Raw genomic sequence first — 24605 nt, 5'->3', positions numbered from 1 at the left:
AGGAGGAGGAGGAGGAGGAGGAGGAAGAACAGGAGCTAGTATCATGCGCTGTAGACGGTAGTACCTGTACAAGTGTCATACCGTCGGTTCAGCGTGGGTGGGCCGAGGACAGGTGGGGGGGGGGGGGGAGGAGGAGGAGGAAGAACAGGAGCTGGTATCATGCGCTGTAGACGGTAGTACCTGTACAAGTGTCATACCGTCGGTTCAGCGTGGGTGGCCTGAGGACAGGTGGGGGGGGGGGGGGAGGAGGAGGAGGAGCTATTATCATGCGCTGTAGACGGTAGTACCTGTACAAGTGTCATACAGTCGGTTCCTGAGGACAGGTGGGGGGAGGAGGAGGAGGAGGAGGAGGAGGAGGAGGAAGAACAGGAGCTAGTATCATGCGCTGTAGACGGTAGTACCTGTACAAGTGTCATACCGTCGGTTCAGCGTGGGTGGCCTGAGGACAGGTGGGGGGGGGGGGGGAGAGAGAGGAGGAGGAGGAGGAGGAGGAGGAGGAGGAGGAGGAGGAGGAGGAGGAGGAGGAGGAGGAGGAGGAGGAGGAGGAGGAGGAGGAGGAGGAGGAGGAGGAGGAGGAGGAGGAGGAGGAGGAGGAGGAGGAACAGGAGCTGGTATCATGCGCTGTAGACGGTAGTACCTGTATAAGTGTCATACCGTCGGTTCAGCGTGGGTGGGCTGAGGACAGGTGGGGGGGGGAGGGGAGGAGGAAGAACAGGAGCTGGTATCATGCGCTGTAGACGGTAGTACCTGTACAAGTGTGATACCGTCGGTTCAGTGTGGGTGGCCTGAGGACAGGTGGGGGGGGGGGGGGAGGAGGAGGAGGAGGAGGAGGAGGAGGAAGAACAGGAGCTGGTATCATGCGCTGTAGACGGTAGTACCTGTACAAGTGTCATACCGTCTGTTCAGCGTGGGTGGCCTGAGGACAGGTGGGGGGGGGGGGGGGGAAGAACAGGAGCTGGTATCATGCGCTGTAGACGGTAGTACCTGTACAAGTGTCATACCGTCGGTTCAGCGTGGGTGGCCTGAGGACAGGTGGGGGGGGGGGGAGGAGGAGGAGGAGGAAGAACAGGAGCTGGTATCATGCGCTGTAGACGGTAGTACCTGTACAAGTGTCATACCGTCGGTTCAGCGTGGGTGGGCTGAGGACAGGTGGGGGGGGGGGAGGAGGAGGAGGAGGAAGAACAGGAGCTGGTATCATGCGCTGTAGACGGTAGTACCTGTACAAGTGTCATACCGTCGGTTCAGCGTGGGTGGCCTGAGGACAGGTGGGGGGGGGGGGAGGAGGAGCTATTATCATGCGCTGTAGACGGTAGTACCTGTACAAGTGTCATACAGTCGGTTCAGCGTGGGTGGCCTGAGGACAGGTGGGGGGAGGAGGAGGAGGAGGAGGAGGAGGAGGAGGAGGAGGAGGAAGAACAGGAGCTAGTATCATGCGCTGTAGACGGTAGTACGTGTACAAGTGTCATACCGTCGGTTCAGCGTGGGTGGCCTGAGGACAGGTGGGGGGGGGGGGGGGAGAGGAGGAGGAGGAGGAGGAGGAGGAGGAGGAGGAGGAGGAGGAGGAGGAGGAGGAGGAGGAAGAAGAACAGGAGCTGGTATCATGCGCTGTAGACGGTAGTACCTGTACAAGTGTCATACCGTCGGTTCAGCGTGGGTGGGCTGAGGACAGGTGGGGGGGGAGGGGATGAGGAGGAGGAGGAAGAACAGGAGCTGGTATCATGCGCTGTAGACGGTAGTACCTGTACAAGTGTGATACCGTCGGTTCAGTGTAGGTGGCCTGAGGACAGGTGGGGGGGGGGGGGAGGGGAGGAGGAGGAGGAGGAAGAACAGGAGCTGGTATCATGCGCTGTAGACGGTAGTACCTGTACAAGTGTCATACCTTCTGTTCAGCGTGGGTGGCCTGAGGACAGGTGGGGGGGGGGGGGGGAGGAGGAAGAACAGGAGCTGGTATCATGCGCTGTAGACGGTAGTACCTGTACAAGTGTCATACCGTCGGTTCAGCGTGGGTGGCCTGAGGAAAGGTGGGGGGGGGGGGAGGAGGAGGACGAGGAGGACAACGAGGAGGACATGGTGAGTTGTCATCTTGGTGAGGACACGAAAATCTTGCCCGTTGCCAGTCTGGCACGCATGGCTGACTTTATGTTACGCTGCCTTAACCGTGACCCTCGCGTTGTCAAAATGTTGGGTGGCTGTCATTACTGGTTGGTGACACTTTTAGACCCCCGCTACAAAGGAGAACTTTCACTCTCTTATTCCTGAGGTGGAGAGGACTACAAAAATGGGGCAGTACCAGAAGGCCCTTGCTGCAGAACTCTTAAAAAAATTCCCATCTGAACACGCTAGCGGCAGAGGTCACAGTTCGTTGCCCAACCAAGGCGTACAGGCGAGAGAGATGCAACTCCAATCCAGCAGAGGCAGGGGAACACTGTCAACGTTCTGGGACAGTTTTCTGACACCCGCCCAGCTTACAGGCCCTGAGGCGCGGGGTACTCTCACAAGGAGTGGAAAGTTTCAAAAGATGGTGAGGGAGTACCTTGCCGACCGTACCAGCGTCCTCTGTGATTCCTCTGTGCCTTTTAATTATTGGGTATCCAAGCTGGACACTTGGAATGAACTTGCTCTGTACGCCTTGGAGGTCCTGGCCTGCCCTGCTGCTAGCGTGTTATCGGAGCGTGTTTTTAGTGCCGCTGGGGGAATTATAACTGATAAGCGCACTCACCTGTCAACTGATAATGCTGACAAGCTGACCCTTATCAAAATGAACAAGGGCTGGATTGGGCCAGACTTCTCATCACCACCAAATGACAGCAGAGTAACAAAGTCAAATCCACTGTGTTATTTCGGGAGGTGTATTCAAATGCACCGCTTCACATCCACACATGGGTATACGCTTCCTCATTTCGGCTGTTTTATGTTCTTCTCCTTATCCTCAGCCTCCACCACCACTATACCACCAGGGTGCCAGCATTGCAAGTTCCTAAGTCCTTATTTTTGTCAGCTTTTGCTTGGAAGGCATAAGCAAATCCTATGGGAGACCCACTCCGCAATAATGGGACTTATGTTTGTAATATGCTGTACTGCATGGCTCTTGTAAGGGGCATTGCAGTTCCTCATAATTTTTGGAAAGCCTTCCATTCACTGCTTAGGCCAACAGTGCACAGGAGACCCAGTTGCTATAAATGGAAAAAAAGGTTTAGTTAACGCCCTCTGACCTCCATGTCATTTCCAAGGGGCATTGGAGTGCTTCGAAATTTTTGGTAGGCATTGCACTCACTGTATGCCCTATAACTGTGCAGCCGAACCGCTCCTTTTGTTACAGAAACATATCCTACAAGACATATGTGGTTGACTGGCCTGATATTGATGTGAATGGTCCCTGTTCCTCCTGCTCTTTCTCCTTTGCCACTACCTCATCCATCATTTATCACCTGAAGCTTTGTTTTAACGGGAGTCATAGAACTTGGATAGTAGCAGGAAAACATCCAGCAATCCTCGGAGGAGGTAGGATATGCGCCAAAACGCTGACCACCTCAGGCCTAGCCGCTACTACATACATGAGCTTGCATTACAACAAAACAAAGCAGATGCTAACTTCTATCATCCTCATCATGCTCCTCACCTTGGCACTCTCAACTCCCCTGATGGAGAAGCCAGGGCCCACCGGAGGAGTCTAGTTTTCTGGTGGGCTCGGCCAATGCTGCCCTAAAGCAGGTCAGGCTAAGAAAAGTGTGTGGGGGGATGTTCCAAGGAGAAATAGGGGCGGCTGGGGACCGTTTATGGACACCCGGCTGCCCCCAGGCGGCTGGGAACAGTGTGTGTATACCCGGCCGCGGGGCGGCTGGGGACCGAGCATGGACACCCGGCCGCCGGGCGGCTGGGGACTGAGTATGGATTCCAGGCCGCCAACGCAGCCATGACGTGGTGGCCAGATTCCGCCTCCACATGCCTCAAAGGCCCAATTTCAAGTGCAAGCAAGCAGTATAGTATTGCAGCCTGGGGGTGGGTGGGTGGCAGGCTGCATACTTGTGCTTGTATTGCAAGGAATGGGGGAGGTACAATTGAACACTGCCCTGGGACTACAACTTGCACGGGGATAGTTGCAAGTCTGCATCTTCTGATGCGGCAAGGATCACTTATGATGGGCACACTTTTAGACAGTGACCTGGGTGTCAGATGCTTCCAGGGGTCTTCCCCATGCTGTTCCCATGTCTTTTCAGCACTTTATGCATGTGTCACACAGCACATGGCCAGATAAGATTGTAAAGTACAGCTGGCGAGAGATGCAATTCACCTTCTATAGGTGCTGATTTATGCATTTCTGCTAGCAAAATGTCTACTTTGAATGGCAATGTCAAGATTAATACGAAGGCCCCATAAAGAACTGTCCAAAGCAAAAAATGGAAGGGGAAAAGAAGAGAAAGGCATGAATCAATACTGTAATGGAAGGCTCGCTCTGTGGGAAGCGGCAAGGAGACCAACCTGTGGTGCCTGCATCTAATATCCACATCAACTGACAGCCACATAATGGGATTAAGTGAAATTCTGACACCAAAATGTAGGGGGGTTGTAAGAGGTCAGAAGGATTCTGGGAATTGCCAATGCAATGATTCATAGTGCATCAAATGAAAATTTCCCCTTATGAAACGTCCTTCAGGATTTTTCTTAACGTCTAGAAAATATTGGCACATATTAAGGAAAGTGCATCGGAGTTCTCCAAGTAACGGGGACTGGCTGCAAATGAAAACTAATGTGGAATTATTTTCACAGACTGCCTCGTTACTTTTTGCATAGCATATTCCAAACTCCGCTAAAAACTAATTTAAAGTGTAATCATTGTTTTAATTTTTATGTTATAAATCAATAGTACAAGTGAAAAAAAGAAACTCCCCGTCTACCCCTCCTTGGTCAGACCTCATCTGGAATACTGTGTCCAGTTCTGGGCACCACATTTTAAAAAAGACAAACTTTAAATATGTATAGAAATTAGGTTGCAAGTGTCTAATGGGCGGTGCCAAGTCGGGCAAGTGCTTTGACTGTCATCACAACATACTCCATAAAAGCTCTCTCTTTGCTTTGACATGATTGGCATCATCAGCGCTGTCCGAGGTCATGGTGTTTGGCCTGGAAATCATTCTTTGGGCAGTGCATCTGCTCTAAACTCCTGGCTGTTGGCAATACACTTGAGGAAGAAGGACGAGTACAACCCCAAGATCACCATCCTAACTGTGAAGCATGGTGGGAGAAGCATCATACTTTAGACCACCCACAAGGCACCGAAAACCTTATTTACAAACAGATTAAAAGTTCACTACCAGCAATGGTACATCAATCATATTTTTTCATTAATTTCAGGTGGAGTATCTGATACTGGTAGGGAATAATCTCCCAGTAAAGGAAAGCCATCAGAAAATTAAAATCAGGTTTTTGTGTTGTGTATTTTTCTTTAAAGGGAATCTGTCACCCCCTGGAACTTTTCAGACCTCTAATATGGGCATACAAGAGATAGAAACGTGAATCTATACTTATCTGTATGGCCCATAGACGTCTTGTGGCTGTAAAATTGCTTTTTATTTCTTGTGACTTACGATGTGTTCCCGTCCGGGAGATGGGAAGAAATCCTGCCTACTTGTTTAATTAAAATATTTCCCCCCTCCCCTGCACGTCACAGTGCCCTGTGACGTGCAGTCTTTATGGCCAGATCCTGCGCACTTCATCTTCTTCTGCAAGGTGAAGTTCCCTGCCCGTCTGTGTACAAGTGTAAAGCAGGGAACTTGTGCGCAGGTGTCCGCCATAAATCATGCAGATGCAGGGAATCGAACATAATATACGAGCACGCCGAAGATACTCGGTAAGCACGCGAGCATGCTCGGAGAAAGGGTTAAACGAGCACGCTCGCTCATCGCTACTATGGATCCCAAATATATGGTCGGACTACCCCTAAAATGAATGTCCTGTTCAGATCAGCAGCAAACTAAAAAGATCCCTTACATTTTTAAAGGGATCTCTCTATTAAATTCAGAATTTGACACCTTTAAGGATAGGATAAAGCTACTTTTTCCTTATATGAACAAGTTAAACAATGAGTACAATGGATTGAAAGATGCAGCCACAACCGGTGCCCCTACGGACAAGGAAAGAGGGAAGAGTAAAGTGGTACGTAGCCCCCTCCACAGATTTCCATCAATTCCATAAAAACTCCTATGGGAATCGCCAGCTCCAGTGCATCAATAAGAAAGCTTTTCATATGCGTCTCCATTATCTAAACCTAGGACTTGTCGCTCTATGGATACACCAAGCCCTGTAGGGCCACAGGGAAAAGTTGCATATTTTAGGTTATGTTAACCCACTGAGTATCAAGGCCTATTCTCACGTTATACAAGGTGTGACCTATAGAAATGTGACATAAAAGAGCGTTTAAAGGGGCTATCCCGCAAATTACACCCCTGAGACCACCTAAGGACTGTAGCTCTCGTTATTTATGTGTCAAAGGAGCTGTAGTGCCCATGCACGGCCATTGCCCCATCCACAGTCTATGGGAGCAGTGGTCACATCCGTCAGCACATATTCAACGTACCAGACTCAATTTTAGATGCGTCGAACTTTTAAACATGCGACAATACCAAATGTGTATTTTTTATTTATATAAAATTTTGGATTTGGGAAAAGAGAGATTTAAACTTGTATATTTAAAAAAAAAAAAATTAAATTAATTAAAATTTTTAATTTATTTTCCAGTGGACTTGCAATCGTTTGATCAATTTTACTGTAGATTGCGATCCGATACTATTAAATATTTATTAAGAAAAAAAAAAAAAGAAGAAGAAAAATCATTAAGATCCAGAAAGCCTGGTGTACCAGCGGTGGCAATAGGAGACGTCTCTAATTTGCTCATTCTCTTGAGTTTCACACAAAGCACTAAATGCGTAAAAAATTCATAGGTTCCCCCCCCCTCTCTCCATTAAAAAGGGGCTGACCTGTCAAATAATATCACTCTCTTTCTGCATGGACGGCTTTAGTGGCTGCTCTTAGGGTTCGTATGAAACGCTGGAAGCTCAAAAAAGCAAATTATGGCAATCCTGGAGCTCTTGGGTCAGGAAAAGCTCGGGAATAGTGAACGCAGGCCAGGAGGTCAGAGACGTGAGAGGAGAGCGATGCCTGGTACCTCTGGTCCAGGGCATGAAAGGCAAAGCGTCGGCAGTCAGTGGGAGCAGCATATAGAGCATTAAAGGCTTGTTACAGCCGTACTGGAAGATGCATGAAGAATAGCAGCACTGTTGTAGTGCCATTTAGTGGGGCCATAACACTAGTCATTGCCGGATCTTCGCCCTGCGGCTCGGTAAGGATAATTTGGCTGTTGGTATGGACACATCTTTGCTCTTGAGAAGATTCGGCTGTGTCACTCACAAGTGCACTAACTCCCATCGCTTAGAATTATTACCAGATAAATATTTTTCCCCATTTGCTTTTATTTTCTGATTGTACTTTTTTTTTTGTATTCTATTTCTGGAGCGGCTATAACAGAATTGAAAGATCTGCTTCACATCAGCTACATGGACCACAGGAAGCACTAGACGGGAGCCGTTCATTCACTGTTATAGGAGAGCGTTGTGGGCATGCTCTGTGATCTGTGCAGGGAGACGGGAGGAGGTGAGCTGCGACCATCACCCACTGGAAAAGGTGGATCTGAAAATGAGAAAAGCATCCAGCCCCTTTTTAACTGCTGATATAGTATCTGCCATTATTATTTCTTGTGGTCGGGCATTCCACAGTCTGACTGCTCTAACTGTAAAGAATCCTTTCCTATTTAGCTGCCGTTATCAATGCCCCCTGGTCCACACAGGTATTTATACATACAAGAGAGATCTCCTCTGATGCAAAATGATCCAAACTTCTCCAACCTCTCCTCATATGAGAGGCCTTCTATCCCTTGTAATAATCTAGTTGCCACATGTGAACTGTCTAACTACCCAATATCCTTTTTCAAATGTGGAGCCCAAAACTGGATCCCATATTCCAGATGTGACTACCATTATTTATAGACGGGTAACAATACATTGGGATCACGGAATTAAATCTCTCTTTTTATACACCCTAAAATCTTGTTTGCTTTTGCAGCTGCTGCCTGACATTGAGTACTGCTGCTCAGCTTACTTGTAACCAGGAAACCCAAATCCTTCTCCTGTTCTGTAGAATATTTACATTTAATGTACAAGCAGCAATAGCATTATTAGGTCCTAGGTGCATTACTCTACATTTATCTACATTAAATCTCATCTGCCAAGTGTTTGCCCATTCAGTCATTTTATCCAGATTGTTTTTGTAATGTTATACTGTCAAGCTCAGTTCTTATTGTCGTACATAGCTTGGTGTCTTCAGCAAAGACTGACACTTTACTTTCAATCCCATCCCCAAGGTCATTAATAAAGAGATTAAAAAGAATCGGTCCTAACAGATCCTTGTGCTCGCCCCCCCTCTCTGCAGATCCTTCTGCTCGCCCCCCCTCTCTGCAGATCCTTCTGCTCGCACCCCCTCTGCTGACTTTATCCCATTTAGAAATGTTTCCTGTCCTGTAAATTTTTTTTATTTTTATCCATCAGTAATAATATTTCTGGACATTAAATAAGGAGTAGCCTACATTTCCACCACTTTTACACTCCACAGACTATCAGTTGACTATCAGTTGTCTCTGAGCTAGTGGTGAATACTAGCAGCTATGATATCTGTCATGCCTGGTAGAGACATGATAAATTTCTGCTCCTCTGCTTCCTTGTAGCACACAGACAAAGATAGTAGACACATAGATGACATTATTCAGCAGTATTGAACAGTGTAGCTGTGAATTCAGCCCTTGGATTCAAGATAAAAGCTTCCTAGAGAACAATACCATATCTCTGTGCTACTCCCTACTCTTCTTAGCTGTAAACTGATCCCTCAGTCACCTGGTAGTCAGTCTTGCTTTGACCAAGAAGAATAGCAGAAGTTCTTAAAAGTGAGTGATGAGTTTAGGACTAATGTGGAGGAAAAGAAGTGGATCATAAGCGGAGAAAGTAAGATATTTCACTGATAACATATAGTAAAAAAATGCAAAGTTTGTTAAAATTACCGTGACCATTTAGATTGAATGGCTGCATGTGAAAGTTCAGCCACCTACAAGAACTATATATTCTGACAGCACAAAATTTTGAGGGCTGCTCATGTGGTATTACATCAATTAAGTGCCATCCACGTTAGCACGTGGCATAGGGTGGTCCTGAGTGAGGGTAACCGTTATGACATGCACATGCCCCATGAAACATATTTGCCCTTCTGCAGTATATTACCAAGAGTTTAGATTCTGAAATTACTTAATAGTATCCTGGAACATAAAGTTTCTTTTGAAAGAGACTTACATGTGATACAAACTAGAGCTGCCCTCACAGAAAGGTCGACCAAGAGCACCCAGCGTTCACCCACTCGAGCAGTGGCAGTAGGGACTATAATTTCTGCGGCCACATAAAACTGTAACGCGAAGGAGATGAATATTCCAAATGAGTAGAGCAACTTCACAGTCTGATATAACCTGCAGGAAAGAGAACAGAGTCATAAGACGGGAAATATCATTACACAACATGCAGAACTTTCCACCAGCAACAGCTTCTCAGTCTTAGATCGCACTTCTGCCTATAAGATCTCTCCATCTCCTTGCCCGCCCACTACACCCACCCAGCACCATCTTAAGATCACGGTCTCATTCCCTCACTACTCTCCTGGATGGCTACCAGCTGTCTAACCAGGGAGGTCATGCAAATGATGTCTCGTCTGATCAGCCCCCAGCCATTTGCGCCAACTTCCTAGAATCCAAGAACACAGGTGACGTTGGGTTAATGCATGTGCAAAAAGGGTCTGATCGCCTACACTAGCAACACCACCTTGGTGTATGTGCAAAAGTATTTGATTGTCTACTCCAGCCACGCCACCTTGGCACATGCATAAATGGGTCCAATTGTCTACTCCAGCCACGCCACCTTGGCACATGCACAAATGGGTCCAATTGTCTACTCCAGCCACGCCACCTTGACGCCTGTGCAGGAAATCACATAGCCCTTGTGGCAGGTCCATTCCTCTATAGCAAGTGACCCATGACACAGTGTTCTCAGCACTGATTGGAAGTATGAAACAGTGCAAGAAGCACCGGAAGTGCTGAAAACATGACCAAAAGACAGGCCTCAAAATATGCAGATACTTCGCTGCATGAAGTATATGAAAATCTTTCCACATTTTATTATTACCTCCTAATGAAGCCACAGTTTTAGTGGCGAAACACCTGTCGAGGTTGCTAATTATCCCATATATTAAGCAGGATGTCCCAAGGTATATTTAGGAGGTTCTTAGTTATGCTATTTGTTTAAATTTTTAAAAGTGATATATCATTATATTCCATAACATCTAGCATGATATAGACATCCTTTTTTCATTTCTTATCTTCTATGCGCATTTTAGAGGTTGCAAGACATATATGTGGATCTTTACTGAAATTCATAATTGACCCTTCTTAGGTCGCATTCACACATGCGTGTGCCTTAAGCCTCCTTCACACGTCTTGATTCGTGTACAGGAAAAACCAGTACTGGGGAGATCCGTGTGTCTGCGTGTTGTTCGTATCCGTATGTCCGTGTGACACGTATGGAATGAAATGTAACACAGAAATTAAAGAGAATGTTCGGTATTAAAAGATGTTTAAAGAGATTGCGATGAGGAACTAGATAGATAGAAATATGTCAGTGTGCTATACAATCAGCCCTTTACGTGTTTTTTTTTCCTGCTCTTTAATTTGTTTAGACAAATATATTAAAAACAGCGTGAGGTCCCCTGTAATGTTATCAACCAGCTGAGGGAAAGCCGACAGCTGGGGGCTGATGTTAATATTCTGGGAAAGGGGCCAATAGCCCTAAAGGTTCCCAGGCTATCAATAACAGCTCACTGCAGTTTGCGCAGCCTTTACTGGTTAGTTTACGGGGGGGGGGGGGGAATCAAAAAAAAAAAAAAAAAGAAGATGATGTAGTGTCTCCCAATAATTACTAACTAGCAAAGGCTAAACAGACAGCTGTGGGCTGATATTAACAGCCAGGGAAGGGTTGATGGATATTGGCCCCCTCCCAGACTAAGATCATCAGCCCTCAGCCACCCCATAAGATGCGCCAAATCTGGCGCTTAGCCTCGCTTTTCCCACTTGCCCCGATGCGGTGCCAAGTTGGGTAATAGTTGTGGGGTTAATGTCAACTGTTTTATGGGCGTTGACCTAAAGCCAAGGGTTAGTAATGGAGAGGCGCCTATAAGACATCCCCATTACTAACCCCATAGTCAAATGTAATAAAGATACAGACAGAGTAAAGTCTCTAAACAGAACAGAACAGGTTGGGTCCTCCAGAGGGACAGACACTCTTTGTAAACACTCTACACTTTGGTCAAGAGATGTGGATCCTGAAGAGGAATTCACCTCTCTATTAAATCATAATGGGAAACACGAAAATGGGTTTTCTAAATCAGAGAAGCACGGAGTACCGGTATCAAAATGACCAATTCTGGATGTAGTAGTATTGAGTCAAGAACACTTACCAACAATTGGGTAAATTCAATGTTATGCTGGGCCGGATATCCGAGCCAAATCGCAAATAGCCAAGCGTCCCCATGCTGATGTACAGAAGCGTTATGAATCCCATGCCTACATACAACACTACCGGAAACTGATGGGGGATTTTCATCTTGTTCTCTAAGGGTAAGACCTGGAGAAAGCAAAGGAGCAAACAAAGCTATAAGGAAACTCTATGGTTAGCAGTACTGCAGCATGGGGGTCCTGGGTTTGGGTCCAACCAAGGAAAACATCTAAATGAAGTCTGCATGTTTTTTTTTTTTAAAAGCAGCTGTCCCCAATCCTTGGAATAGTTCATGACCTATCTGATCAGTGGGATCGGACACCCTGCACCCATAGATCTCTCTGCTGCTGGGAGTACCCAGTGTACACAACAGCTCCGTACACCATGTAGTGGCCATTCTCCGATATGGCAGCTCAGGTCCCAATGATTTTATAGTAAACTGAACCTATGCTGGCATGTGTAGGATTCAAAAATTAGCTATAGAGCCCCACATGGGAAAGGGACAGACGTACAATGCTGCGGAGAGCCCTTTTAGCATTGTTCAGAGATTTCTATTAATAGTGACATTAAAGGGTAACTACAGTTTTAAAAGTTTAGATATGTTGTGGCCCTGCTTAATAGTTTTGATCGGTGAGGGAGTGGCTCCTGAGAAGGGCTCAGGCATTAGCAGGGTTATATATGGACTTAATAGAAAGTATATGGTTCCGCCCCGGCTTGCGGAAATACAGGTGCTTCTGCCATTATGGCTCAGCAATTGGTGGGGGGGTGTCATTATGGAAATGTATTATGGAAATCAGTGGTGACCTGACTCCTCTGGTGACATTTTTAATGGATTCCCCCTTCAAATAATATCTACCTTGACATAGACCTCAGTTTCTTATGAATGAGGTTCTGCAGTTGCCATCACATACTTTAGCTGCTGAAGAACCTCGCTATGTGTCAAACAATGCAGCAGCTATGCAACGACTTACTCAGAATACCAGAGATTACTGAAGACCACTAGGTGCACAGCTCGAGTTTTCTTGCAATTTCCAAATGACCATACAGCAAAACTTGATGCGATAGTTAAAAGGGCCATCACCTCTCTGCCCCAGGGCCAGTGACCTATCGATTTTAGGATTCTGGATAATTAACATGCAATTAGCATTGCTGTACAGATCACTAAATGGCTGCATACGTTGAGGCTTGTAATGCCCGAAATGGTGACCTGTCTATAACCCTCGGGGGGCGTCCTCATTGTGGCATGTTCTCCTAATCATCTAAGCATTAACCTATCTCACCCAGAATTATTAGTCCCGTCCACAGATCAGCAGTACAGATATTACCGTGAGAAACTAAACAGACGAGGAGCACGTAGCAGGGGTCTAATAACTGCTCTGGAGATCAGATCTTCATGGCTGAATGAAAGATGGTATCTAGAGAGGCAAAAGTTCAGGATGTGGACATCTCATCCTTGTAATGTCTATGAGGTGCACCGTGCAGGACCGTGGATTGCTCCACAAAGGTCCAAGGAAAACAAGGGGCTTATATCAGACGCAACTTTTAGGTTAGACAGCAGTCAGCAGAAGAATCATTCGGGCTGACAACTATCTCGCCCAACTCTCCCATACACAGGAGAGCTCAATCTGCTGGATCTCTCTGGGAGCAGCTCATCTACCAAAGAACAGTCTGAAATCAGACATGCTGGATCCTTATCTCCTCTGACAATCATCTTTCAGAGGAGAGTCGGTAGGCCTCGATAAACAACCAAGCGTATTCAGCTGACTTTTGTCTAATGTGGCCATAGTCCAATGAATTTCCTGCTCCTAACTGAACTAAAAGGACGCCTCTGTGTGTGTCCATGCAGTATGACAGAAAAGAGTGCGGAGATACACAGAGAAGCCCCACTTTCAGTAATCCATCTAAGACTCACTGCAGCTAGAGACAGGTCACACAATGACTGTCCCATTTACATGCCTTTCCTCTAGAGTCTAGTTTATTATACTCCAAAAAAAGCCTTACATTTGTAGGCCAATGGGGTGAAGCCAGCCGTCAGCAGAAGCCCTCTGGAGTAAGGCGTGCCAAATGTATAAATACGTCTGAGCACAATACACTAAAATGTACATCCGCTAGTGGCAGGCGTACAGTCATGGCCAAAATTTTGGAGACATTAATACTGGTTTTGACATACTTTGCAGTGTTTTTCGATCTTTTGGTCAGACATTTCAATAGTTACTGAAGTACAATTATCAGCATTTCATAAATTTTTACACTTTGACTGAGAAATACATCAAGTTTATGTAAAGACTCGATATATAGTGTTGACCCTCATTTTCCAAAACTTCTGCCCTTAGTCCTGGCAGCCAGATATCAGCTTCTGGGCCAAATCCTGACGGATGATCGCCCTATTGTTCTCTAGTCAGTGCTTTATGTGTTTTTGCTTGCCCACCCACTTCCTGTGGATAGTCCATAGGTTCTCAATGGAATTGAGATCTGGGGACTTTCCTGACCATGGACTCAAAATGTCAACGTTATGTTCACAAAGCTAATTAGATATCACTTTTGCCTTGTGTCATATCCTCCATCATGCTGAAGGCATTGTTCAGGAGTCTCAAAATAGGTGTCATCAGTAGGCTGGGGCTGCACTCACTTCTCTGCAGCATCTATCACCCCGCCTGGAACAGTAAGTCACAAGAGGATGGAGCTGCACTCACTTCCCTGCAGGGTCTATCACCCTGCCCCGAACAGAAAGTTACAGGAGGATGGGACTGCACTCACTTCCCTGCAGCGTCTATCACCTTACCTGTAAGAGGAAGATGGGGCTGCACTCACTTCCCTGCAGCATTCATCACCCTGCCTGGAACAGGAAGTCACAGGAGGTGGCGCTGCACTCACTTACCACATTTTCATCATTGCTGCCTTCTGAAAATGTCCTGGATCCATGGCGCTGACAGAAGCTGTGGGAGAAATGACCGAGGTGCTAATACTCCGCTTCTATCACTGCCAGCCGCAGTCTTACTTTGATAGGAGACGTTGAGGGAGCGGTGATGGAGGCAAGGTGAGTGACACCAGCGACAGCTTCCATCACCGCCTTCAAATGAATCATGAGGGGGCAGCACAGTTGTCACTCACATTGCTTCCATCACTGCCTCCTGATGATGTCGTTTCACAGTAAGAAGCTGAGGCGCCGGGGAGAGAAACCGAGTGCCAGCGCCTCGGGCACTTCTTCCAAAACTTTTATGTACAATTGCAGATTTCAGCTATATAAATTATGACAATTTCTCTAGTAAATTATCTAAACTATTACCTGATATCACACACCGACATGGGGGTACAATCCGGTTCCTATAAATGTGCAGAGCTTCCCACGTCCTCGGCCTGATGGGACCCAACACCTGGTCGGGCTGCCCATTGTCTCCATGTATAATACACAGGCACTTTAGCTATCGCTTTCCATTAAGGCTTCGCTTTGTTGTGCGGCCAGTCACAGAATATATTTGTGTCATGGTGTTGGGAATGTGATGCAGAGAATGAGATTATTTTACCTATAATATGGGGTTTAGCCAACAAAGATATCCAGACAATTAAGGATTTAGGCGCAAGTCAACGTTCCTCAACCATGATTACCGCCAGCGCGCTTCAAAGAGAGAAAGGCAGCCTGGCTGTGATATCTAGATTACAGGAATTGCAGTATTTCCACTATATAACCCTTTAATGTAATTTATTAATCTCCCCACTGAGAGATGAAACTGCATGTGCAATAATGCTCCTTACTGGTATGGTAGATAATAGCACTGCTCATCAGGAATACAGAACTGTGGCACTTAAAGGGTTAGAAAGTGTATATACAAGAAAATATCCAAGGGATTATCTTGTTTGCTAAAAATTCATAGTTTATTGCTACGCTCTATAAAAAAAATTTAAAAAGGTGGTTAAAAACATAGAAACACTAGGCCTACGCGTTTCAAGCAAAAAAGTATTTAGTCATGGCACTGTTCACATGTAAATGGAATCCTTAAATACTTATGAACACGATGACCTAACACTAGGCTGCCCATGATCTTAAGACTAGCGATGCCCAAACATGCTCGGATAAGAAGTTAAGAGGCTATCCAGGCACACTCGGGTGCTTACCGAGTATCTTCAGCGCGCTTGAAAACTATGTTCAAGTTGCCGCAGTTGCATGTCTCGCCACGGTTAGGCAATCCCTGCATGTGTCGCGGCCGTCTAACAAGCAGGCAATCCCTGCATGTGTCGCGGCCGTCTAACAAGCAGGCAATCCCTGCATGTGTCGCGGCCGTCTAACAAGCAGGCAATCCCTGCATGTGTCGCGGCCGTCTAACAAGCAGGCAATCCCTGCATGTGTCGCGGCCGTCTAACAAGCAGGCAATCCCTGCAAGTGTCGCGGCCGTCTAACAGCTGCGAGACATGCAGCCACGGGGACATGAACATAGTTTTCGAGCACATCGAAGACACTTAGTAAGCACCCGAGCGTGCCTGGACAGCCCTTTATCAGAGCACGTTCGCGCATCACTAAAGGCAAATGGCACGGTATAACATTTAGACAGAATAAATATCTCACTGTTTGTTTCCATTCAGGATGAACTCGACATCTAACAATATAGATCATTAGTTGACAATTTACAACAGTATTTAGCTTCGCTTAATAAGAATATAATAAATCTCTTTTAAAAGTTGAAGCCCGAAGACGGTGCTCGAGTTTCCATACAAAAGATCCAGTGATCCTCCAGTCTCCCCCCATCTCGGAGGACAATTAATTCTCTCCATACCCCACACCACCAGGTCTCTCCAAAAAAAAGTCTAGACGCACCATCGTTGGGCTTGAACTTTAAAAGAGATTTATTATATTATTATTAAGATAAGCTAAAAACTGTCGTAAATTGTCAAATAATGATCTATATTGTTAGATGTCGAGTTCATCCTGAACGGAAACAAACAGTGAGATATTTATTCTGTTAGGGTATGTGCACACGATGCAGAAATGCTCAGGAATTTTTCCTGAGCGTTTCTGCATCTCTCTGGCAGGAAAACACGCATGCGGATTGTACATGCGTATTGTACATGCGGTTTCCTGCCAGGGACATGCGGAAATGAAGCGGTCTTCACTTTCATTTCCGCATGCGGGTTGACAAGCGCTTCCCAAGCGATTTTAGCATCACTTGGAAAGTGCTTGTCAACTTCACACTATATAAATCCATGCAACCGGCATGGATTTATATAGTGTGTGAATGTCAAAAAAATAAAAAATAAATCTATACTTTACCCTCTGATGGCCCCCGGTGTCCTGCTTCATCGGTCCCGGCTGCCGGCAGTGAAGACTTTAGGACCTTCCGAAGTCAGCGTCACGTGACCCGTCACATGACTCTGACGTCAGCGAAGGTCCTTCATTCAACCGCGAAGTGCCCGGGAAGCCGGCAGGACGCAGCGCGGGCCGTCAGAAGGTGAGAATATATATATTTTTTATTTTATTCTTTTTTTTTAATGGTACCTGGGTCTGGATGAGAGTCCTCTCCTCCACACCCGGGTACCATCCGCACATTAGACCGCATGAAAAGCGCATCAACATATACAGTGATGCGGATTCCATGCGGTCTAATGCAAGTCAATGGCGGCAAAAGAGCAGCGTTTCCGCAAAATTAATTGACATGCTGCGGATTTTTGACCGCAGCGTTTACGCTGCGGAAAAATCCGCATCATGGGCACAGCACATGCGGATTTCCATTGGGGAACATTGCTGCCCTTCTACCATGCGTTTTTCATGCGTTTACGCAACTGCAAAAACGCAGCGGAAACGCATGAAAAACGCATCGTGTGAACTCAGCCTCAATGTTATACCGTGCCATTGGTCTCAAGTTTGTGGGTGGCCTAGTGTTATGTCATGGTGTTCATGAAGTTACTGACCAAGAGCTTTTTGCTTGAAATGTGTAGGCCTAACGTATCCTTGTTTTAATAATTTTCTTTTTTAGAGCATAGTAATAAACTAGGACTTTTTAGCAATCCCTTGGTGGTATCTGGATGCCTTCGATATACACTTTCTTGCTTTGCTCGGGAATATCCGTTCACCGCACCCATCCTGAAACAACTAACCTCACCAATGAGCGGATGTGAATCTCCCCCATCGGTCACGATGGTGGGGTGTGGACCCACTGCGCTACGGACCATGGACAGCATGGAGGAGCGTGACTAAGTGTCCACTTGGTTCTTCACTAGAGACCCTGATGGTGTGGTTAGACTTGAGCCACAGGTGGTGACCACTCCAGGACAGACTCCAGAGCCACAGCGGCTGACCCCAGGGAACAGGAACGCAGGAGCGGACTCCGAGTCCAAGGCTGAACCGGATGCTGATGCTAGTTCAGAGAGTGGGGATCCTGGTACTGGTATTGATAGGACAGGTAACAGGGTCAGGGACACATTCAGACTAGACAGGACTGGCACAGGGCGGGTGCAGTAATAAGGACCTGACAATGGACTTGTAGGTTGGGAAACACTAATGATACTAATGTTGCACAGGCCATGGGACACGGGAGGTGCGGCAACACCTGGAACAGAGGATAAGGATGGGTAGCTCAGTGGAATGTCGGCGTCCCTGCAGGGAGGAGGGAGAAGCAACGTGCAGGGATGCCGGCGTTACACCCTCCTTTGCTTTTCATTGAATAGCCGGACACATTGTGCTTACAGCTTGAAAGTTTATATGCATACAATTCAACTTTTTTTTTTTTTATTGCAGATATATATCATGACTTCACTGGACATGCCGTCCTTTCTGCAACAAGTAAAGTGGCACAGGTTTTTACAACTTCTGATAGAGTCGATGAATTAGGGTCACAACTTGAACTATCTGGGCTCTTTAAAAGGTACTACTATCTCAGAGATTAAACCACCACCCTCCAGCAATATATTGATAAAAGTATGGTCCCTAGAGGGCTCTGAATTAGAAAAAAAAAACCTCAAATACTCAATTTGGGAAAGAATTTTCACTACAGTGGAACGACATTTTGTCTAAATGTTCAGACAAAATCTCATGCGGTTAATTATCAAATATGAAGATATTAAGCTGAAAGAATTAATGGAAAAAAAAAATTAATAAATAATCTATATTACCACTTCAAGAAAACCTAAGAGAATTTTCCAAAATGTCCGATTATGCTGCACTAAATTACAAACATTCTGCTAATCTTGTAAAAATGGAAGAATCTATCTCTATTAAAAAAAAAAAAAAAGGTTTGACGGGGATTTACACGATTAGGAGAATAACTCGGGAGTATACATGGAAAAGATCAGATAGACCGTCATCTACCCCTAAATCTATTCTCAAGGAACCGTCCGGACCACAGACGTGTGTGAACAAGGCAGTTCGGACAATAACTCTAAATCATATGGGAAGAGATATAACAATGGAGGGAGGTTTACCTGTTCCAAACGTGAGAATATTGAGAATATGGAAATTCAAAAAACTGATCAAAACACTGAATTTAGTTCCAACGGCACGTGCAAATTTATTTAAAGGGCTTTTCCCACTAACAAAGTACATTTTAATCAATAGATCTTGTAATAATAATAGTTTCCACAATTGGATGTTTAAATAGAATGTTCCTGTGCTGAGATAATCTTATAAATGTTCCCCTGCTGTGTACTGTGTAATGGCTGTGTCTGACCATACAGGAACATAGTCTGATCATACCACATCTCCTGGACAGGGGAGGAAGCAAAAGAGTATACAGACAGTACAGCAGGGGATCACAACTGAATCTTTATGTGAGGGGGTCGAGCGGCGCAGAGTGTGAGAGGAAGAGAGGAGGGGGTCCGAGCGGCGCAGAGTGTGAGAGGAAGAAAGGGGGAGGAGGGAGAGCTGCGCAGTGTGCGTGAGAGAGGGGGAGGAGGGAGAGCTGCGCAGTGTGCGTGAGAGAGGGTGAGGAGGGAGAGCTGCGCAGTGTACGAGAGGGGGGGGGAGCTGCGCAGTGTGCATGAGGTGGAGGAGGGAGAGCTGCGCAGTGTTCGAAAGGGCGCGCGGGGGGAGGGGGTCGAGCGGCGCAGCATGAGAGCTGCGCAGTGTGTGAGAGGGCGGGGGAGGTCAAGTGGCGCAGCGTGTGAAAGGGGAGGGGGGAGAGAGCGGTGCATTATATATACACACACACACACACACCAGACGATGAATTGCTCTATATATTGATAGATCTATAGAGATACATATAGGTTTGTGTATTATAAAATTCTTCATAGGATTAGGCTCATTTTAGCATTTTGTGAGGAGCAGCACAAACCTTCCCAGAAATGGAGCTCGCAGGAGAAATGCTGAGGATTCAGGGCCCAAAGGCTGCAAACCCCTGAGCGGACCGACCCCGACATGAGAGTGTAATCTGTAATTACCGGCTCAGGCGGAGGATGGCTTTGATGTTGTGTGTACCCCTCGCTAAGGCCAACAGGGGTAATTCAATCCCCCGTGTGCTGTGATCCCAGCGACTCACGGGTTTTACTGTCAAGTGCTGAGACAAGAACAGGCGCAGAACACAGGAGAAGTGTCAGTCAGTCCGGAGAGCGGGAATTTTAGGAATTCCAGCCCTATAGTATTATACCTGCGGACGGATGGATGCAGTTACACTGGGTCACATGGAGCGGCCTTGTCATGGCGGTCACAGGGGCTGTCATCCCACCCGAGTTGTACGGTAATGGTCGGGGCCGTAATATGTACTGCCTTAATTATACCCAGCAGCTTACCACTCCAATGCCCTCAAAGGCAAAGATGGCCGTCCCAAAAAAGAGAGGATACGTTCTCCAGCTGGCGGCGTAGGAAAGGTGCGTCGGATCCGGTATGTTCTGAAAGCGAGAAAAGTCATGTCATTAATACACCAAACAGACTCATAAAACGCAGACGCTTTCCAGGGGCTAGAAGCATAAAAGGAAGCGGCTCGTCATCAGCCGCTGATCACTGGAAATGCAGAAAACAAAGAATTTTACACAAAGCCAATGATTATTTTTTATAATTCAAGTAGGAAGGGAGTGGAGCGACTGGGGTGTTAGGGGGGTTATGTTACTATCCAGGAATGTTCACCGCTTCCAAGAATAACAGTAAGAATCGCTGCTATTCCTAACCAAAATCCACATCAAACCCCACTTTGTAAAACGCTTCCAATTTGGGGTACCCGGGCACACAGCGCAAATAAAATTAAAGGCATCCCTGATTATCAAAATGTAAAATCTTCCATCTTAATCGTGGGTTAAAAAAAAATATATATATTAGGCTTTTTCAGGTGGACTTCATCAGGAACTCGCCTGAAAAAGCACCGTCGAAACGCCGCCAAAAATGAACAATGTAAAAATGACATGTTATCTTTTGCTACTTGAGGGTTCTAACTGGCTTGATGTTGATGCCAGGAGACTAGAGGGGACACAGTACAGAGCGCCGAGGGACAGCGCCGGTCCAATGTGAGCTTTTTTTTGTTTTTTTAAACACCAGATGGATATTCTAAAAACAAGCACTTTGGCAATTTACTTCTTGTTAGAATGTTCAGCCATTCTTGAGATAAACACATTTCTTTCATTTACAGCTCGTTGCCTAGGTGACCGACCACTGCTGCAGGAGTTGCCAAGCATGCAGTGCTTACTCGTTCTTTTCTACTGAGCTTGTAAGCGTCACTTTAAAGCTGACAGAGCCTATGAGCGCGCTGTTACTTCCTAATCCGGGCCAGCTTCAGAGGAGTGCTTACAAGCTAGACGGCAGAAACAGCGGTGGTCGGTCTCCTAGGCAACAAGTTGTAAACAAAAAAAAAATGAAAATATTTCAAGAACGGATGCAAATTTTAAGAAACGGTAAATTGGAAAAGTGCTTGTTCTTACAAACACTATCCATCTGTGAAGACGTTTTAAAGGAGTTGTCCACTACTTTAAAAGTTAAGTCTTTAAGGTGGGAGACCATTCCTTTAAAACTAAATATGGCCACATGTTTTACCAGAAAGAATGGTCAGCAATGTTTAATAAAAGGACCCCCACTCACCCGTCCGATAAACTGGTAGATCATAACTACACTGCCCAGCATGGCCACATTGGCGAGGAGCGAGAAGCCGGACAGGTAGCGGAGGTTCCGGATAAACACCAGGAGGATGAGGAACGGCAGGAAGGAAAGGATGTAGAGCCGGGAATCCATGCTGTCTCTCAGCACTACCGTCTCATTGGAGCTGCAGTCATTGGTTGTGCCATTGGCAGCATCTACTACCTACAAGATAAATGCAACATGTGGCAGAAAAAGATATAATCTACTCTGTTGCCTTGTGAGATCAAAAGGATAGAGGCACCTGAAATAGTGGGAACAACTAGTAAAACAGGCCTCTAAGTTAGTGGCGAGGGAAAACTAGATAACACAGATAGCTTATCGGTATATTGAAACAAAAAGATATTAGCTTTAAAATACTATCTGCCAAATATTCAGTAAAAAAAAAAAAATAAAGTTTCTGCATTGAAGCTTGTAGTAAGCACTGGTGTCCACCAGGTGGTGCCTGGAACACATATTGTAATGCGTGTTCCAGCCGCCACCTGGTGGACATCAGTGCTTACTACAAGCTTAAGTACAGAAATAATATAGAATAATAATAATAAATAATATATATTATAATATAAATAAATATAAATATTATAATATAGCATAATAATATAGCATAGCAATAATAATGTAGAATAATAATTAAAAAAATATAAAATATAGAATAATAAATATAATAATAATAATAATAATAAAATAGTAATAATATTAATTATAGGCGGTCAGGATAAATGATTGCACGGATACCTGCTTTATGTTATCGGCCAGGAACACAAAGTACACACAGCAAAATCCCAGCTGAGTGAGGATGAGGAAGAAACCGATAGTCCTCCTACCAAGCAAAGACATCAGGAATACATTAGACACGTTTCTGCCACTCTATACATTATACATGCTCCTCGCCATCTTCTATACCTCGGCTTCATGTCAGTAAATGGAAACATGCTTCTTTACATTAAGTCAATAGAGACCTTGACAAAACCCGTGAAAAGTTTTAAAGGGCTTTTCCAAGATTGAACGTTATCACCTATCCATGAAAAGTGTTATTGATCGCTGGGGGTCCGAATGATCCGAGTCTGACTCGGACTCTGCAGGATCAGGCATGTACAACTCTCCTTTATTCCTGGTCTATGGGACTGTTGTATGTGGCTGAGCAGAGCGCTATTATTTCCGGCAGTCCCACAGAGAATGAATGGAGTGGGGGGGGGGCTGAGTATTCGCACCACTCAGGATAGGAGAATGCTGGGGGTCCCAGCGGTGAAACTTCCAGAGATCAGCAAGTTATTGTCTAATAATGAAGTCTTTTTATTGGGAAAAGCGTTTTGTTTAATTTCTTTTATGCACATTCTGAATTAAAGGGTTAAAGTCAAAGTTCATGGACATATGGCTATACAGATTATATGAGTGACAGATAGGAATAAACAGAAGCCACGGAAACTGGGGGATGGCCTAAAAGGGAACTTATAACAATATTTTAGTAAAATTAAAATTTATATTTTCTTTTAGAGGAATTTTATGTGGGTCCATTATACTGTATGGAGGATTATGTGGGGCTCATTATCCTGTGGCACTTACTTTATCTGTATTATTAATTGAAGTTTTTTTTATCCTTTTTATTACACATTTAACTTAGGCCATTGGGCCCTATGCTTTTTACTGCTATTACATAACATATTATAATATTCCAGTATGCCCCATTTGTAATTATGTGTTTATTTTATTCTAAGATCTATTAATTAAAATGTACTGTGTTTGTGGGACAAATTCTTTATGTTTCCATATGAAAAGTTTCATCGTTCTATTTGACGATAAGGAAAAACTTCTGAAATGTAGACATTTTTTTTTATAAATATCAAGGTTGGTCAATGACTTAGTCCAAGCTTTTAATTTTGTCCTCTGTGTATTTGACGTCCCTGGTTTAGGATCCCCTAAGCGCCGGGAGTGAAGAACATTTGGTAGTGATAAGGATGTGTAGACCGGTTGAACAAGCCCAGGAGAAAGCACCAACAAAGTTGGCAGATTTATTCAACTGCGCCCCCTAGTGGACAGCACATGCACAGCTGCAGTATAATCAGCAAAGCGGTGTTTAAATTTGATGGCAATCTCGCAGAGCGTTGTTGAAATTTGGCGCCCATAACGCTGATTGGTCGCGGGCGTCGACCGCGACCAATCAGCGTCGTATTAGTGAGGACCGGGGAGCGGCGCTGCCTGTGCTGCTACTTCCGCTGCGAGAAGCCGGGAGATGAGCGGCTGCTCGCAGCAGAAGTATCCCGACCGGCGGCGCCGCACCCCGGTCCTCCCTTCACACTTGTCCTCTGGAGATCAGCGGGCCAAGCCACTGATCTCCCAATGTTAGCCGCATGGAGGTGAGCGGCGCCGCCTGTTGGGGTACTTGTGCTGCCAGCAGCGGGGAGATGAGCGGCTAGCGCTGGTCATCTCCTGGCTGCATCGCCGCTGACCTCCGTCCGGCAGATGAGCCGCTAACGGCCGCCATCTTTTTCTGAAATCCCGCGTCGCTGATTGGCCGTGGCCGGACCAATCAGCGACGCGGGATTTCCTGGACAGACAGACGGGATAAGACGATTATATATATATATATTATATATATATATATATATATATATATATATATATATATATATATATATATATATATATATATATATATATATATATATATATATATATATATATATATATATATATATATATATATATATATATATATATATATATATTATATATATAGACTAGATGGTGGCCCGATTCTAACGCATCGGGTATTCTAGAATATGTATGCGGCCGACCGGGCGCAATCAGCAGAGCGGTATTTTAATTTGACGCCAATAATGGTGATTGGTCACGGCCGCGACCAATCAGCAGAGCGATGTTTAAATGTGGCGCCAATAATGCTGATTATTCGTGACCGGTAACCGCGA

At 45.5% G+C, this 24605-nt stretch overlaps 1 protein-coding gene across 1 annotated transcript in view; it reads right to left on the bottom strand.

The window, feature by feature from the left end:
* LOC141164496 (proton-coupled amino acid transporter 1-like) overlaps positions 1-24605 on the bottom strand; it is a 72445-nt gene that overhangs the window by 29377 nt on the left and 18463 nt on the right. Inside the window, exons 6-10 of the mRNA XM_073649826.1 lie at positions 22414-22498; positions 21625-21843; positions 20349-20447; positions 11596-11762; positions 9390-9559 (exon numbers count right to left, since the gene is read on the bottom strand). Of these exons, the coding sequence (XP_073505927.1) occupies positions 9390-9559; positions 11596-11762; positions 20349-20447; positions 21625-21843; positions 22414-22498 (740 nt within the window). The remainder of the gene's footprint in view (positions 1-9389; positions 9560-11595; positions 11763-20348; positions 20448-21624; positions 21844-22413; positions 22499-24605) is intronic.

The sequence above is a fragment of the Phyllobates terribilis genome, unplaced genomic scaffold (genome assembly GCF_046119375.1).
Source record: "Phyllobates terribilis strain yellow unplaced genomic scaffold, ASM4611937v1 Scaffold_10__3_contigs__length_209671492, whole genome shotgun sequence".
Lineage (NCBI taxonomy): Eukaryota > Metazoa > Chordata > Amphibia > Anura > Dendrobatidae > Phyllobates > Phyllobates terribilis.
This window is presented reverse-complemented; position numbering and strand designations above follow the sequence as displayed.